Source organism: Thamnophis sirtalis, unplaced genomic scaffold, assembly GCF_051295495.1.
Source record: "Thamnophis sirtalis isolate CommonGarterSnake01/CBP01778 unplaced genomic scaffold, rThaSir2_p1.2 scaffold_2, whole genome shotgun sequence".
Taxonomy (NCBI): domain Eukaryota; kingdom Metazoa; phylum Chordata; class Lepidosauria; order Squamata; family Natricidae; genus Thamnophis; species Thamnophis sirtalis.
This window is the reverse complement of record NW_028261382.1, coordinates 67937471-67955863: the sequence shown is the minus strand read 5'-3', so window position 1 is coordinate 67955863 and position 18393 is coordinate 67937471. Positions and strand designations below refer to the sequence as shown.

Sequence of the window (18393 nt, the reverse complement as noted above, 5' to 3'; positions counted from 1 at the left end):
AAGACAAAACTATCCACCATTTTCATTTCTTTGTCATCATCATCCATAATTTAATAATTATTGTTTACATTATTCAGGTTTTAAATTTGTACAGATGCATAAAAATTGATCTAAGAACAACCCAGTTGCAGTCTGTAATTTGTCGTGTGTCGTCCCATCCCCCCCAAAGTTTCCTGCATGGCAGAGAAACTCAACCACACAAAAGTGCCCCCTTCAGGGTGGGTGCTGAGGCCACCAGATGCAGCAGGGGAAGAAGGCGGGCTCACCATGACCCGGTGCTGCTGACAAGCCAGATTTCTTCTCACTTGCTTGAGGGAAGCCTCCCGGATGTTCCTTCGCAAGGCCTGAAAACCAAAACTCTGTGGAAAGTGGAAAAAACAAGCTGACCTCAGTTCCAGATGCAGGGAAGGTGCACTTCTGGAACAGCCCCTCCTGTGCGTCCTTTGTGAAAGCACAACTGGCGAGTCATTGCAGCGGTGTGCGTGTATGCGTGTGTCCTGAGCACAGAGCCTGGGGAATCTTCTCCATTTACTGGCGCTGCAAGTGCCCAAGATCACCAACCATGGCCTGCCAGAATGCAGAGTAGAACCCGCATCCTTCCAGCCTGGGCCTTCGGCTGGCTGGATGCAGCACGCCAATCAGCTCCTCCAGCCACTCACAAGATGTCGAAGCCTCCGGCCTTTTCCCCAAGAAACCACCAAGCTCTTACCAGCAGACGATGGTTATGGTGGCTTTGAGCCAGCCCGTAACGCTCCGCTTCTTCAGCACACAAGGTCACATCTGACGGATTGGTTAAGAAGTGCAACAGACTGGGCTAACCTGCAGCTCTTTTATCCCTCAAAGGAGGAATGCAACGTCTCAGAAGATGTGGCTCAAGCACGGTTTCCTCTTATCCTCATCTTCCAAACATGATGGACACCTCGATCACTGTCCGGGTTAGAAGACAGTGGTCCTTCTGTCCTGATGTAGTGGTCCCCAGCCTTCCTGGCTCCATGGGCCTGTGGCAGGGGGATGGTTCCACTTGTGCTACTTAGACCCTGCGCAAGCGCAAATGAAGTCTTATGCCCATCACTTGCGCAGCCTGGTTCCCAATAGGCTGCAGAGTGGGGGATGGGGACCCCTGTTCTAATGTGTTCTTTATATGGGACTCCAGGCAATTTGCACCAAAAATAAAAGCAGCATCGGTTAAGATCACACGATTTGTCTCCGAAGGTCCATCCCCCTAACAGCCCCAGGGCCTTTCAACCACCCTGAAAGGCCAACAGGGAAGGCGGCAGGTACACCTGGGGGAAAAGGCTTCTCAAACAGACCGGACCCTCCAATGGGCCTCCTGCACACCTGCACCAGCCCAACAGATTCTACAAAGGCTCCCTGGAGGGGCTTTGGGCTTGTCTTTGCCTATGGCTTTCCTTCATGTAAATTCCTACTTCATTATTACATTTATTTGCCCCTCATCTCGCCACGAGGATTTAAGGTTAACCCCTATCATAAATTGCCAATTTAAATAACTCAGATGAATCTCGCCTTTTCTACCCAACTGGAGGGTTGTTTTCTTCAGTGAACCCTCCATGCAGGCCTCCTTTCCAAAGGAAGCTCACACACAAACGTTGCGGGGCTTTGTGGGGATTCGGATCCCCAGCAGCTGGAGAGCCCAGGGGTAGATACAGAGCTTCCACTGGGCAAATGCCCTTCGCAGAATTGTGCCAGCCACTTGCTGGGCGAGGTGCTCTGACTGCTTCTTGTGCTTCCACGCCAGCTGCCAGGCTGAGAAGTGCCAACGGAGGAGCTGGGCATGATGGTGCTGCGATGCCAGCCCTGGGGAAAGAGAACAGCGGGATCTCAGGGGGGAGGGAGACCTTCTTCTGAGACAGAAGCTCCTCCAGCTGCCATCACAAGGGAGCCCAGAATTTATCTGGTTAAGCCAGAGAGTTCAGAGATTTTTGCTCCATTTTGTGACCTTCCTTGGTGCAGCTGTCAGGTGAATTCTTGCAGTTGTTAAGTTAGTCACACGGTTGTTAAGTGAATCTGGCTTCCCTATTGACTGCTTGTCAGAAGGTTGCAAAATGGGAACACGTGATTCAAGGACACTGCGACTGTCATAAATGCGAACCAGTCGCCAAGCAACCCAGGTTTCATCACGTGGCCATGGGGATGCTGCAATGGTCGTAAGTGTGACAAAGGGCCATTGTCACTTTCACCAAATGGACTGCTGTAATTTGAGGACCAGCTGCCCCAATCAGGAGAGAGACGTCTTCCTATATGAATCCTGGGGTGAAAAGCAGCTTTAATAGAATGGCAGCGGTTGAGAAGAATCCCCTGCCCTGCAAGAGTTACTTAGCCCTCAGGAGCTGAGCCAATTGTCTCCTCTGCTCTCAAGGCCACCTGTGGAGACAATCCACTTCCACAACCCCATTCATGGCCTTGAAGGGAGCTTCACCTCAGCCAATGGGCCTGGCCTGGAGAACCTCCTTGGCTAGGCTCACCTGCCCCGGCCCACTAGACCCTGCCTCGGGACCCTCCCGTCTGGGACACAGCCACACCCGCACCGCACTTGCCACACTGGCGAAAGAGCCTCCTTCCGGGACACTCACTGCTCCTGCGCTGCTTCTCCCTCCTCTGGTCCACGTACTGGAGCCAGGGCTTCAAGCCCTTCCACATTGTCCAGTGCTGCAGGCGCCTCGCTGCCCAGCCGGCCGTTGCTCTTTCCTGCTGGAGTTGTGTGTCGAGGGCCTTCCACTGCAGCCAGGCCTGAGGACAAGAGTGACCAGAGGCTAAGGGCCCGAGGCAGGCAGGGAAGACTGACCACCCAGGCCCCTGCCTTCATTCCACAAACCCCAGGACCAGAGGGCGTGGCCACAAGCCTTTGAAGTTCTGGACTCACACAAAGTTGCACGCTGTGCGCCCACTGCTGGAGGGCCTGGGACTCCATCCCACGGTAAGCCTGCCTCTGGCGCCATCGCCTCTGCCACAGTCCCCAAGAGAGCCTGCTTGGAACAGGAAGAGACGTGTGAATGCCAAGGGCTCTGCAAAGTTAGGGTGTCATCCCTTCCGTTCACAAATGGGGAGGGGGGCCATTAGACCATGAAGCCCCCTTTCCTTCCTGCCCAACTCCAGTAAACAACGGCCATCATCAACCCTGGAAGGTCCTAGGAAGGCCCTGACTTGCCCCTTTTCCTCCCAGCCGAGAGTCCTTGACTTACCACGGTTCCCGAGTTGACCATCTGAAGTTATGACGGCACTGACTTATGATTGTTTCCCACATCTATGACCACTGTAGGATTCCCATGGTCACCTGATCAACATTTGGATGCTGGGCAACTGGCATTGAGAGCCGGGCAACTACAGCCGAGGTGGCGCAGTGGTTAAATGCAGCACTGCAGGCTACTGCTAGATCAGCAGTTCAGCGGTTCAAATCTCACCGGCTCAGGGTTGACTCAGCCTTCCATCCTTCCGAGGTGGGTAAAATGAGGACCCAGATTGTTGGGGGCAATATGCTGACTCTCTGTAAACCGCTTAGAGAGGGCTGAAAGCCCTATGAAGCGGTATATAAGTCTACTGCTACTGCTATTGCTATTGCTATTGCTATTGCATGTCTTTATGACGGTTGCCGAGTCCCAGGATCCCTTTTTGTGACCCTCTGACAAGCAAAGCGAAGGAGGAAACCAGGTTCACTTCCCAGTTTTGTTACTAACTGAACAGCTGCAGTGATTCACTTAATAACTGTGTGGCAAGAAAGGACATGAAATGGGGCAAAACTCACTTAACTGTCTCTCACAGCAACAGAAATTTTGGGCTTAGCTGGGCTTATAAGTTCAGCAAAGTATCTGAACTTTGCTGCCTTTGATCCTCTGGAACGCAGCCCCTCCCTCCTGGGAATCCAGACTATATTCCACCACATTCAGCCTCCCCCCCCCCAGGGGGGTTTCTCACCGCAGGGTGCTCTGCTGCCAGAAGTGCAGTGCCTCCCAGTGCATCCGCTGCTTCATCCTGCGTAGCTGGATGTAGCTCAGCCAATGCTGCCAACTCCAGAGGGTTTTCTGCTTGGCTGCTGTGGACGATGGTTGGCGAGGTCATGAGGAGGAGGAATATTGGTGAGGTTCACATGTCATGCTAAACTACGCTTTAACCACACTTTGCTAATCAAATACTATATCATGGTTAAGTCAAGCCTGCCTTTATTTTGATAAAATGTGATTTTTCACTCCTTTGGGGAACATGTCTGTCCTAGGAGGAGCAAAACCCAGCTGGAGAACCGATGGCATAAAAGAGAGCAGGACCTCGGGCATCCCAAGAAACATTAGATGAAGCAAGCAAGGCAGCAGGCAAGGCAGCAGAGGACCAACGGGGGGGGGGGGGCTTTTCTGCAGCTGCTGCAGAGGGAAGAAGAGCAGAAGCATCAGGGAAGGACGAGGGTCAAACCCAACCCAAGAGGTGCATGGCAGATTTCCTGATCTACAAAGAGCTACTGGATCATGAGAGTCTTTTGAACCAACAAGTGGGGTTTGGTTAAGAATCTCAGCCTTGCAATCAATCAAGCAGGTGATGGGAGAAGAAGCCCCAGACAGGCCAGTGGCCATCCGCGACCCCTGTCCCTCCTTTGCAAAGAGCGCTGGAGGAAAAGGGATCCTCTGGTTCTTCTTCATACAGAATGGAAATGAAACAAAACCCCTGATTGGTCTTTCTGCTTTCACTGCTCTTTGCATCGACTGTTTCCAGAGATGCTTGAGCTGGGCTTCTGAAAGGGCAGAAGGAACTCCCTTGAACTTTGGGGGGAATTGAGCCATGGCAGAAGATGCCAAGTGGAAACTGCATCCCAGCTTTGCACCTAATTCCTACACTGCCCATCTCATCTAAGTGAGATGCCTTCTCCTGTGGACTCCTCCTCCTCCACTTCCTCCTCAGAGGCCCCTCGTTTCAGGAATTACTGGCCCTGAACTGCCAGCAGAAGAGGGGAGAGCTTGCAGGCCAGTGAGGAAGGGAGGAGCCGCCTGCCGTGGTGAATACACAGGGCAGAGAGGCGGAGGTCTGCCAGATTGCTGGGGAAAAGGCCCTCTTGATGGGCTGCACCGGGAGCTCTTTAGCACGGCAAGCAGAGCGAGGCGTTGCTGGAAATAGGGTGTGGGTTGAGGCCAAATGTTTGTTTGTGAGATGCTGCAGTTTGTGAGCTAGGTAGATTTAGACACAGTTGCCGGGAGGTTTGGGCTTTGGACCCTGTTTGAGCAGCTGGTCATCTGTCTGATGGACTAATTGGCCATTGCCTGGAAGTTTCCCCTGGGATTTATTTGTGGTTGGCTTTGCTTGGAAGCTACCCTCTGAACTCCTGTCCTGGGCTGTTCCTGTAAATTCTACTGGTAAACCCTGAAACTCTGACCAATGGACTGGCTGACGAACCTCATGAGAGGCTCCAAGGCTCAGGTCGGGCTTTGGGCTTCTCTTTGGAAACTACCCAGCCAAAGCCTGGATCTCCGAGACTGTTTTGCCTTTGCCATATGTTCACTTCCTTGTTTATTTTCTTGGTCTCCAGCCAAATTGCTGCTCTAATTTCTAAAAAAGTGAGCCACAGAACTGCTGGGGGAAGACGAAATAAAGTTATCTCTAAACCAAGACAGACGGGCGGGTGAGTGGGGCAGCACAATAAGTAATTCTGGGCAGTTTACAGCAATGTAATAAAACCAAAATGAAAGAGCAACGGGAAGGGTTTTTTCCCTGAAGCAGCAAAGACACATCCAGGAAAAGGGGAGCCCTGCGCCTTCCATGCTATCGCCCCCTCTCCAGCAGAGCAGCAGCAGCAGCACTTGTGAGCCAGGAGGAAAACTCTCCTGGCCCAGAAGCATTTCCAGAGGTTGGGGGAGAGACTGTGGGCACAAGCAGGGCACAAGCACTCTAGGTAGGCAGCCCATCGTCAGAGGTCTTCTCACCAGAAGACAATCTAGACTCTGGAAGAGCCTCTCTCAGCCTTTCTGCAGATGGAAGGCCAGATATGCACTTGGCTTTGCATGAGGCTACCTTTCCTTTTTTATGAAAGGAATTCTTTTTAAAAGTAGGCCAACAAGAGAAGGAACTGGGTAGGCACAAGAGTGAAGAATGAGTGGCCTTGAGCTCATCGGCCCCCAGGCTCCTTCTGAGAATCGAGCCCCAACCCTCGCTCCCTTGCCCAGCCCAGCCCAGCCCTAGCACCACCACCACCACCCCCGCCAGCCACTTCTCACCATGGGCCTCTGCAGTATGGTAGGCAAGCTTCTTCGCTCGTTGCTGGAGCAGGTAAGACCTCCAAGCCTGAAAGACCTTGTGGTAGAGAAAATACCTGAGCAATGGAGAACAGAACGCTTGGTCAGCAGCCGGGATGAAGTTGAGCTGTGGCACATCAAGACAATAGAGCATGTGCTGAAGGGATTTCTGCAAATGCTTTCATAGAAACGCTTCTTGCTAAAAGGACTATTTTATATAAGTCTCTCTCTCTCTCCTTTTCTCCCTCCCCCACTCTCTTTCCCCCTTCCCCCCTTCTCGGTGGATGGGTGTGTATTAAAGAGTTAATACCAGATTTTTCATTGCAGAATCCATCAGCAGGTTGGTATACAGGAAAACTCCCAGCTATCTCAGAGTATTTCTTTTTCTTCCTTTGTTTTAAAGATACTTCATGGGCAACCTTTGGGGTTGAAGGCCACCAAAATTAGCCATAGGGAGTGGATGACAGGCCGAGAATGCCAAGCAAGTGGAAGCCTTCATGGAAGGGGCTGAATTTCCATTTCTCCAGATATTTTTAATAAATGTCGTCCCCGCTACAGTTTAACAAATCATACTTTTCCTCTTTCCAAAGAACAGGAAACTGGGACTTCCAGGGAAGAAATGACAAAGTGGCTCCACTAAAAGAGGAACTGATGACTGGTGGGATGAAGAGCCAGCAAATACGCAGGCTCTTCGTAATTTCTCTCCAGACAAGGAGAGGCCTTGAGATCACTCACAAGTGCTCTAGACAACTCTTCCCCACAAGGAGACTGCAAGACAGTGGTCTCTTGTGGGTTTAGAACTCCGGGAGGTGAGGAAACAACTATCTTGCTCAAGTGGTCAGTGCCTCAAAAGGTTTACATGCTTCCTTTTTTCATCACTTCTGGGAATTGATTGTTAACTACTTTTCAGTTATTTGGAAACTTTAGATCAAAAAAATTTACAGCACCTGGTAAGCTTCCTTCAATCGCTAGCAAAAGAAATTTGAAATACAAGAACAATTTGTTTCTTGAATAAACAGCAAAAAAGTGATCAAATTTTTGATTTTAGAAAGTTACAAATACATACATTTGAAAAGATTTGAAAAGAATTAATAAGAATTCTTGCCATGAGAAAAGATCTTTGTTTTAAATTCTTTTTTTATATATGATAAGTACTTTGAAGATTGGCCATTAGGGGGAACCAAGAGGGAACTAAAACCATTCAGGGAGAGCTCTGACATTTGACTTACTAATGCAGGATGAAACAAAATATTTTAACATGGGAGACTAGACACCAAGTATGGCTTAGTTTAACATTTCAACATATTCCTTCATACTAGACAACCCCTGATCTCTTGTCCTTCTTTCAGAGATATTCCTTCCCAGATTCCTCAATGACAGGACTTCTAACCTCATGCCTTCCCTGGGGAAGTTGAGATGGATCTGCATTGAAAGCAGCCCCAGCACAAACCTCAGCACAGGAAATGTTGGATGATGTCATAAATTGTTTCATCATCATGTTTAATGTCATAAAGTGTTTTATAAAATTTGCCACATTTCAACTCCACTGGAGTCACTGCTCTCAGATTTTTGATACATTCTCTAAGTTAGCCCATTTGAGGCATCTTGGTTGAAAAATTGTTGCCCTACCACGCCATTTTGCCCTGTTAAGAGTTACGGGGACAAGAATATTAGTAGAATGTAGATTTTGTTTTATCATCAGAGACCCAGAAGAGAAATGTTGAATAAATGGAAACTAAACACATCAACAAACAACTCTTAAGCTGGTCTACCAGACTCAAAATAGTTTAGGATCTAAACTATGGTTAGCATGAAACATGGTTTAGTGCAATGTCTGAACCGAACCATTTTTATTTTTTATTTTGCTAGGGTGCAGGAAAGACAACATAAGCCTGGGAAATGAAAGCAATTTTCTAACAGGCTCAAATTGGTTCCTAGGCCAAAGAACAGGGTGGCATCAGAAGGTCTCTGGCACAGACCTGTGACGGCAGTCGGCTCTGACGGTAAGCTTCCATTCTCTGCAAAGAACCCACCATTCCTCCTTCCACTCTCCAAAGGTTTTCTGCAGCGTTTTCTGAACAAAATAAGCCCTACACAGATATGACAACAAAAACACACCAAATACCAATAGAGATAAATAAGTGTGTGCTCCGGGGCAGGCAGTCACACAAAGAACATCTGGAGCTAATCAGCCATTTGAGACAACTGCTCACATCCTCTCCCGGACCCTCAATCAGCTCATTTGCCCTATGAGAGCTCTGGGGGGCAGCCTAATTCCGCTGGCCTAGGAAGCTCCCTGGTCATGGCAAAGCCCTCCACATCCGGATCTCCAGCCCTCTGCTCCAAGGCAAACACAAGAGCTAACCTGTGTCCACCTACAGGAGCAAAAGTGGCAGAAATAGAGAAACGCAAATGTGAGCTTCAGGGCTGGCTGGAGGGAGGGAGCAGAGAAGCAGCACCAGAGCTGAGATCGAAGGTTGGGACTCTCTTCCACAGACTGCCCCGGATCTTTTGTGCTCAAGAGGGAAAGGGCTCCCTTCCAGGGAGCTGGACTGTTTGGGAAAAAGATCCCTAGAAGGACGCAGGGCTCTGCTGGTCTGTCCTTCAGCAGAAAAGCTCTCCCGAAACTGGACCAAATTTGGTGGGGGACAAACCAGCAGAAGAAAGACCAAATCTGAAAACAGGCTGGGCGGGACCAGGAAACTGAAGGGTAAAAAAAAGTCCAGGAAGCCCCCACACGTAGACGGGGGGGGGGGAGATGGGGACGGACATTTGGGCAGCATCTCAGACTATTGGCAGCCGCTGAATTCTAAGTGTCTCTCCCCCCCCCCTGCCCCCTGATTCCTTCTCAGTTACATGATCCAGAGTAGATCTCTTTTTCATCAGCTGGAAATATTTCCAGGCTTTTCCTAAAATTACATTCTGCAGATGTTGAAGGCACAACAGCCAACATCAGAAGGAAAAGAAACTTCAACTGAGGCCTTCAAGGCCAGAAACTTGTGCCCCATTTAGTCTTCCTTTCAGAGATATTCCTTCCCAAATTTCTCAAAGCCGTCAACAATGACAGGACTTCTAATGTCCTGCCATCCCTAGGGAAGATGGGAGGCCTTCAAAGATGGATCTGCATTGAAAGCAGCCCCGTCTGAACTGAACAGCGCAAACCTCGGCACAGGAAATGTTGGATGACGTGCTGCACTATGTCATAAACTGTTTTATCATCATGATTAACATCATGTTTTATGTTTGCTCAACTTCTATTCACGGGTCCTGAATTTTGGACACATTTTATGAGTTAGCCCAGATCTAAAATGGTTTGCCCCATGCTGCCATTTCACCCAGCTAAAGGTTATGGGAATGAGAGTTTGAGTAGCATTTAGATAAACCAGTACTGATGATTGATACCATATTTTTTGTATCTCACTGCAGAAATGCAAACATCTTTGAGCGAAAAGCTTACCTGGCCTTGGATGGCAGGACTCTTCCAAATGCCTTCCGCTTCCACAGGTAAAAAAATTTCCTTGCCAGGTGCCTAGGAAACAAATGGAGACAGCAATGCTGCTGGGCAGACTTTCCTTCCCCAAAAACCCTTGCCCGTGTCTTTCCTAAATAAACTGCAACCCTCAGCTCTCCATGCCAAGCCTATTTTTTAAGAGATTCCATTTTCTCTAACAGAGTCATGGGAGCTACGAGAAACAGCCGAAGTGGAGCTGGGAAATGGAGTTTCTATGAAAACCGGCTGAGAGGTGATGGATTCTTCACCTGTTCAAACCATTCAAAGTTTGGCATTCCCTGTCCAGATGCCCAAGGAGGTCAAACAAGCCTGTCAGATCACAGAAGCCAATAACCATCTTTTAAAAAGTCCCACCCATTTATAAAAATGGATTGAATGGAATCAGACTCCTCTGGGCCCTTAGATTCTAAACCTCCCTGAGATGGCCACTGGAGCTTTCTTCTGTGATGGCTTTAAGCATCCTTTGGAGAAAATCAGCAAAAGGGAGTGCAGCTTTACTTGTCTGTAAAACTCCTCTTGCTTCTTGAGGTGCAGGACAATATAACTCAGGGGTCTCCAACCTTGGCAACTTTAAGACTTGTGGACTTCAACTCCCAGAGTTCCTCAGCCAGCAAAGCTTGAGTTGAAGTCCAAAAGTCTTAAAGTTGCCAAAGTTGGAAACCCCTGATAGTAACTGATCCGGTGACCTGATCCGGTGATGCTGCACTAATTAATTCGCTTAGCATCTTATATGAAGCCACTTGCTGTGATTTGTAACCCTGCTTTATGGCTGAAAAGGCTTAAATTCAACTGTACCCAATTACACAAAACATGTTTGAACTTATGCTGGTTTTGAACTATAACATACATACAACTAGCTATAATTAAACCACTCTCAGTTGAAGGCAGTGTATTCCACCAGAGTGCATTAAATCAGCTCCTTATATCACCCAGACTGGCTTGGCAGCAGCAAGAAAAAAATGCTTACAGCAATGTATTAAAGGCTGGACACCCTCCATCTCCAGGATCCAGAGGAAGAAAAGAAGCAGGGGAGGCTAGACAGGAAGATATCCAGGTACAAGCGGGTGCTGCTCAAGCCCTGGATTTACTTGAGGAGACAGCAGGAATTATGGAACAAAGACAAACCCGAGCGGCTACCAAACGTAAAGAACAAGAATTAAAGATGCAACAAGCTCAGACAACAATCCAAGAAACTACAAACATAAATACAGAAGCTGTGGGGGGAGATAGACCAAAGAGGAAATTTCAGCAGGATTTCCAGGTGGCTCTTAAAAAGCTTCAGGGGGCTGAAGATGACAATTAAAATTTTAACCTGGAACGTTAATGGTTTAAACTCACCACAAAAAAGGAAAAGAATATTTCACTATTTGAAACAATTCAAAAACGATGTAATTTGTCTGCAAGAAACACATATTAGAACAAATGACCAGAAATATTTGATGAATGCAAGATTGGGACTACATTTTGTGGCATCTGCTCCGGAGAAGAAAAATGGTATAGTTATATACTTAAGGAAAAATTTAAAGGCTGAATTAATTGAAGCAGATCCTCAAGGAAGATATATTGCAATTGAACTATTAATAGAAGGAAAGAAAATACTTTTAACGGGAGTATATGCTCCCAATCAACAAGAAAAATTTTACAAGTTGCTCCATACCAAATTAATACAATGGGACTATAGATTGTGTATATTATTGGGTGATTGGAACGGAGTATTGGACACCATGAAAGACAAGAAGGGACTTTTGCAAAATACTCAAACACAAGCAAGATTACCTAAATCTTTCTTTGACATGATGGATGATGTAGAACTGAGAGATATTTGGCAAGAACGGAATGTTAAAGAACGAGACTTTACATTTTTTCCCGATAGGCACCAATCCTTTTCTAGAATTGATTTTATATTAATTACGAATGACTTTCTTTCTAGGTTGAAGAAGACGAAGATATGCCCGAGAACTTCAACAGATCATAACCCAGTTTGGATGGAACTGGAATATGGAGAGGGACCTAGGAGGTCTTGGAGGTTAAATGAAAATCTATTTAGATATGAGGGAAATGTCATAGGATGCAAAAAACTACTGAAAGGATATATTGCTTTTAACATGCATAAGGGAACATCTATGGAAATGGTTTGGGATGCAAATAAAGCATATATGAGAGGTGTTTTAATAAACTTGAATAACCTATATAGACGCAGACAGGGGGAAAAATGAAGGGAATTAGAAGAGGAGACAAAAAAGAAAGAGCAGTGGCTAATATCTAACCCAGGTGATAAGAAGACAAAAGAAGCAATTATTTTACTGCGAGGGCAATTTAACCTGTTGATGTCAGATCAAGGGGCAACTAATCTGCTATACGCTAAACATAATACTTTTTGCAATGCAAATAAACCAGGCAGATGGTTAGCATATATGTTAAGGAAAAAACAAAAGTCTCGTACTATAGAAAAAATTGAATATAAAGGTAAAGAAGTCTATCAACAGGACATGATTAAAAAAGCTTTTTTTAGAATTTTATACGAGACTGTACGCTGGTGATAAAATACAAGGTTTAGATATAGATAGATATTTGGAGAAAGAGAAGATCCCCATAGTTACAGATGAGCAAAAGGAAAGACTGAATCAACCGATAACCACGGAGGAAATTCTCCTGGTAATTAAGCAGTTAAAAGTTGGGAAGGCTCCTGGTACAGATGGATTGACAGTGGTTTATTATAAAAATTTACAATTAGAAATGGTAGAACCTAAGGAACTATTTAATAAAATTCAATTGGAAGGAAAGATACCACCATCTTGGAGAACAGCCTTTATTTCCCTGATTCCGAAAGAAGATCAAGATCACACTCAGCCAAAAAGCTATAGGCCTATATCACTACTTAATACAGATTATAATTTTTTTGCTAAAATACTAGCAAATAGGTTGATGTCAGTCACAACAAATGATTCACAATGATCAATCTGGTTTTATACATGGGAGACAAATGAAAAGTAATGTAAGACAAATTGTGTCAGCCTCTGCTTTGCTGTTGCTTCGACTGCCATGAAACGGGGAGGGAGGGCATGGTATTTGGGAGGGGTTACTCATTGTGCTGGAGGAAGGTTCTGGAGTTCAGCTGCCTGTCTGACTACGCATGCGTAGGAGATTCCCGCCAGGACTAACGGCACCGACATTCCATCTTCATGATGCCTTTTGAAGTTATCTCACACCTGACACTTGGGAGAATTATGATTGGACTGTAGCTGTGATGCCAAGGGGTGGGGAATGGGCTATTCTATATATCAATTGCTTTCGCGCCTAAATAATCAGACTTCGCTTCGCTATGCCTTTAATCATTTATAATTAGTAAAAGTACACTTGATTTCTACGCATGGAGTCTCGTGGTCTTCTTTCCTAATTATCTAATGGAGAGGTTCTGACAAATTGTTAATATATTGGAGTATTTGGGGAAGAATAACCAAGTCCCAACAGTGCTTATATTCTTGGATGCGGAGAAAGCATTTGATTGAGTGAATTGGCAATTTCTAATGAAAATAATACAAAAGATGCAGTTTGGAGAGTATTTCACACAATCTATCAAGGCAATATACCAGAAACAAACAGCACAAATTATAGTTAATGGTAGTCTAACAGAATCTTTTAAAATCAAAAAAGGAACATTATTGTTTATCTCAACTTTGGAGTTATTGCTGAATAGAATATGTGGGTCGGATGATCTACAGGGAATTAAGATTAGTCATTATGAATACAGTGTACAAGCATTCGCAGACGACTTGGTTGTAACTTTAACCCAACCGGGGAAATCAGCTATAGGTTTAAAGAACATAATTAATCAATATGGTCAAGTATCTGGGTTTAAAATAAATCTAGGGAAAACAAAGATAATAGTTAAAACTATGACTACAAATCAAAAAGAAGAATTAGAAAGAGTAACGGGATGCAAGATAGTAGAAAAGGTTAAATATTTAGGAGTTTATATTACAACCTCAAATGGGAAATTATATGTATAATTATGAACCATTATGGCACAAAATATATAGAGAGATGAACAAATGGGAAAAATTACAATTGTCTTTGCTGGGAAGGATAGCAGCAGTAAAAATGAATGTTTTGCCTAAGTTTCTATTTCTTTTTCAAATGATACCAATACTCAAAAAAGATGCAAATTTGGAAGAATGGCAGAAAGGTATTAATAACTTTGTTTGGGCAGGGAAGAAACCGAGAATAAAACTTAAAATAATGCAAGACATACGTGAAAGAGGAGGTTTGAAAATGCTCAACTTAAAATTATACTATGAAGCAGTAGTTTTATCAACAATTAGTATTGGATTAACTTAACAGAGGATAGAATATTGAATATTGAGTGATATGATTTGGTATATGGTTGGCATGCTTATTTAATATATGATAAGAAGGTGGACAAGATTTTTAAAAGCCATATTTTAAGGAATGCTCTACTGCGTGTCTGGAAAAAATACCAATATAAATTAAATGATAAGATACCCATGTGGGCAGTACCCAGACACGCGATAGAGAATATAAGTATAGAACAAAAACAGGATTTAATCACATATAGAGAGCTTCTTAACATAGAAAGAGGTGTACCACAGTTAAAGCCTTTGAATGTACTAAGAGAGGAAAGGGTAATTCAAACCTGGTTTCAGTATGGACAGCTACAGGCTAGATGGAAAAAAGACCAGAAAATTGGTATCATGCAAAATGAGAATAATTTGGTAAAACAAATTAGGGACCAGAGTCAAATGCATATAAAAAGGTTGTATAATATACTGATAGAAACAGATTCGGAAACAGAGTTGGTTAAAGACTGTATGATAAAATGGGCACAAAACTTTGAGGAACCAATAATGATGGAAACGTGGAAAAAGATTTGGGTAAGGTGTAAAATTTACGCAAGCTCAAAACTTGAGAGAGAATTTTCATAAGATGTTTTATAGATGGCATTTAGATCCCAAAAAGTTAGCTTGTATGTATCTGAATTTACAATCTAAATGCTGGAGATGTGATTGTACTGACGCTACGTATTATCATATATGGTGGACTTATAAAAAAGTTAAAGCATTTTGGATAAAAATATAGTGGATTATTCAAAATATTCTTAAAAAGAGGATAAAGTTCACTCCCCAGTTGTTCTTGTTAGGTATAATTACAGACTGTACAGTTATAGAGACTAATTTGATTTTGAACTTAACAACGGCAGCAAGATTGTTGGTGGCGCAGTACTGGAAGAAGGAAGATTTGCCTACTATTCAAGAATGGACATTAAAAGTAACAAACTTAGCAGAGATGGCTAAAATATCAGCATATCTCAAGGACCATTCAGATGAGAAATATAAGCTGGAGTGGAGAAGGTGAATTGACTATATTCAAAATAAATATCGGACTAAGAAATTTCAATTAGCTTATGAATGAATGAACAAGGAATGTTACAATTTATCTAAAGTTAGCTTAATAAAAGGGGAGTTAAAGTACAAGAGGAGGTAGGATGCTAAAGTTAGTTAGCTTATGTTAGTGTATGATTGTTAAATGTTTATACCCTGTATTTTGCTCTGGAAGGTTGGGGGGAGAGAGGGTTGGAGGGGGGTAGGGTTGGGGCGGAGAGAGGGAAGGGGAAACATTTGTAAAATCTATTAAAACTAATTTTAAAAAGATGCTTAAAGGTCTTTTTAAACAGCACTCTCTTCTTTTGAAACTGTCAAATGGAAAATAGCAGTCACCTCGGCTAAAACAATTTGTGGCACTTACTGGGAAATGCCTTCATAAGCAAGAAGTTGGTTTAGATCAGGGGTGTCCAACCTGGTTAACTTTAAGATTTGTGGACTTCAACTCCCATGGCCAGCCGGGGAATTCTGGGAGTCCATAAGTCCATAAGACTTAAAGTCAACAAGATCGCACACCCCTGGTTTAGATCCCTTCTAAGTCATATTTTCTCTGAACCTATATTATTGGGACATAACTTTCGATGTATTCCAGTTACTGTGATTTATGCTTCAAACATAAATCACTGAAAGATGCTTAGGTGGACAAAGCAGGAGACACATTTCAAAAGTTACATTTCAAGATCTAATTCTTACATACACCTGCCATTTCTAATGGGTCATTCAAAGTAACAGAAAATACACATAACCCAAATTTCATTCTTACCTAATACGAAGTTCTTTCAACCTCCCACCTCGGTTCCAGGTATACATCACACGATATAAGATCCGACAATTCCCACTTTGCCCTGAATTTCTGTTCGGGTGAGATGGTATTGGCTGACGGTCCACACATTCTTTATGTGGTTTCTGTGCCTTTTGAAACTTGGAACTTTAAAACAAAAACCATAATTGTTATCATTAGAAATATAATTTAACACTATTTTATATAGATACAGAAACACCAATTATTTCAGAAATGAGTCATATCATCAGAAATCCTGCATCTGAAGGTAGGCAGGAAGCAATGGATGAAAAGTAATCAAGGAGAGAAGCAACCTAGAACTAAGGAGAAATTTCCCGACAGAACAATTAATCAGTGGAACGACCTGCCTCCAGAAATTATGGGTGCTCCATCACTGGAAGTTTTTAAGAAGAGATTGGACAAGCTTTTGTCTGAAATGGTATAGGGTTTTCTGCTTGAGCAAGGGGTTGGACTAGAAGACCTCCAAAATCCCTTCCATCTCTGTTATTTCTTTGCAGCACCTTTTCTGCTACAATAGCTCAATTTTTCCAGTTCTATTGTTGACAGAATTTGCAGACAAGTCAGCTTCTTTAAAACAACCTGCCTGAAATTCAGGCTCCACATAATTTAATGCTAAGATAGACACTGAAGGAATTCCTCGACTTATAACTGCAATGGAGGCCTATTCATCATGGTCAGAGTTATGACAGTCATAAAACAGGTCAATCAAGTGACCGGCCTGTTTCACGACCTCTTTTGCTGAGGTCATTAGCAAATGCTATGAACATGAAACAAACCTGGTTTACTATGGGTATGGTTCTGCCAAACACTAGAAGTGTCAGGTTTTGGCAAAACCATCATAAAGTACAGTCATGTGACCAGAGGATACTGCAAATGGGTTAAATAAGGCCATGTTGCCAAGCACATGAAGTCTGGTGACGTGATTATGGGGAGGGTCAGAATTTCAAATTTGGGTCATAACTAGCCCCAGAGTAGGCCTGTCATAAATGACCAGTTGTAAACCAAGGACTACTTGCAGTTTAGAAGTAATGGCTCACTTGATATTAAAAAGTGCATTTGCAGTCCAAGGCAGATAGGAAGCAATAATTGGGTTCCCTAAATAGGTTAAATCAAAACCAAGCAAACCATACAATAGCTTAGTAAAATATGCAAATTGAGATAATATTTCTAAAGCAGGCTGGACAACTATGGGCCCCTAATGACCTGTGGACTTCAACTTCCAGAATTCCTGAGCCAGCATGAGAGTGAAACCAAAGGCTCACCCCTTAGTCAATAGAAAAACAATTATTACATAGACACAATGCATTCTCTACAATTCTGCAAAAACCACATTCAATATTCAGTTGAAGGGGGGGGGGGGGGCTTGGCAGACAAAATACGTAGAAGCCAAATGTAAAGGGTATTAGTCCCTCAACATTTCCTTTCAATGAAATCACAACAGGTGGTGCTCACTTACCAACTGTAATTTGGACATTAAGCCATGTGGTCATAAAATGAAACATCATGTGACTGCATCCTGCTAACGATTGGGGGGGGGGTGTTCCTAATAATGAAGGCAACATCCGACTTGCTACTTCCTGCATCCTTCTCCAGACCACCAGGAGGGAGCGCTGCAATGCCGCCACTTCAACCACCCTCTGTAAGTCTCGTTTTCATCTGAGTGCCTAATGCAGGACCCTGCTGCTCTTTCCCACCAGCCAGGCTTTATTTGCCGTTCACAGAGTCCTTATAAATTGTACCTTCCCAAGCATTGACACCCCCCCCCCAGCAGACGTCCCTCCGTTGCCCCTCAAAAGGCCTCCCTCTTCCCGCCACACAGGGGAACGCAGTCCGCCCTCCTCACCTGCCCCGGCCCTGCCTCTCCATCAGGCGCCCTTTCCGTCCAGGCAGAGCCCCGGTTTTCTGGCGGGTCGCAGGGGAAAAGAGGAGATCAGTTAGTCCCGAGTTCGCACATTCAAAGGACCGTTTAGGACCCGGTTTGGAGCGACGAGAGCTCTCTGGGCATACGCAGAGTGCCTCCAGGGAGCGTCTCTCCGCGCCCCCGCCAAGATGCCCGAGGAACCGCGTCGGCCAAGCCCCTCTCGCCCCTCCAGCCCGAAGAAGCCCAGCGGCTAAAGCGGCACACCGTCGCCCGAGCGTCCGCAGCCGGCCCGGGGGACGCGCCTGGATGCGCGGAAGAAAGGCTGTGCGGACCCGCTGGAAGCCTCCGCGGACGTCTTCGCGCCGGATGAGCGCGGTCCCAACACGGCCGCCGTCCGTTCGCGCGTGGCCCCGCCTCCTCGGGGGGTGTCAGCGGGCTTTCTTTTAGATTGCCTGAAGGACCCTTCCCGCGCCGACCCGACACGGCACCCACCCGCCGCCCGTTACGTACGCCCCAACGCCGACACAGTTGCCAAAGACTGCTTCTCGGGGTTGCGCTCCTCATTCTGAGCCTACATTCGCGGGAAAGCCGCG

The 18393-nt window shown here is 45.1% G+C and overlaps 1 protein-coding gene across 8 annotated transcripts in view; it reads right to left on the bottom strand.

Annotated features, from left to right (window-relative positions):
- SFI1 (SFI1 centrin binding protein) overlaps positions 1–18296 on the bottom strand; it is a 55526-nt gene extending 37230 nt beyond the window's left edge. For 2 of the 8 annotated variants that reach the window (XR_015695544.1, XR_015695543.1), the window contains exons 1-11: positions 17783–18295; positions 15901–16065; positions 9685–9756; positions 8207–8317; positions 6210–6304; positions 3931–4048; positions 2882–2984; positions 2592–2748; positions 1666–1815; positions 710–780; positions 267–359 (exon numbers count right to left, since the gene is read on the bottom strand). Coding sequence is in view for 6 of the 8 variants with exons in the window: in XM_087705897.1 (XP_087562023.1) it covers positions 267–359; positions 710–780; positions 1666–1815; positions 2592–2748; positions 2882–2984; positions 3931–4048; positions 6210–6304; positions 8207–8317; positions 9685–9756; positions 15901–16065; positions 17783–17805 (1158 nt within the window). In the remaining 2 variants the exon portion in view is untranslated. Of the gene's footprint in view, positions 1–266; positions 360–709; positions 781–1665; positions 1816–2591; positions 2749–2881; positions 2985–3930; positions 4049–6209; positions 6305–8206; positions 8318–9684; positions 9757–15900; positions 16066–17395; positions 17603–17782 lie in introns of those variants that run through there. The other 6 variants (XM_087705896.1, XM_087705899.1, XM_087705897.1 and 3 more) reach the window with 5 other exon arrangements.
- Positions 18297–18393: the final 97 nt, after the last annotated feature.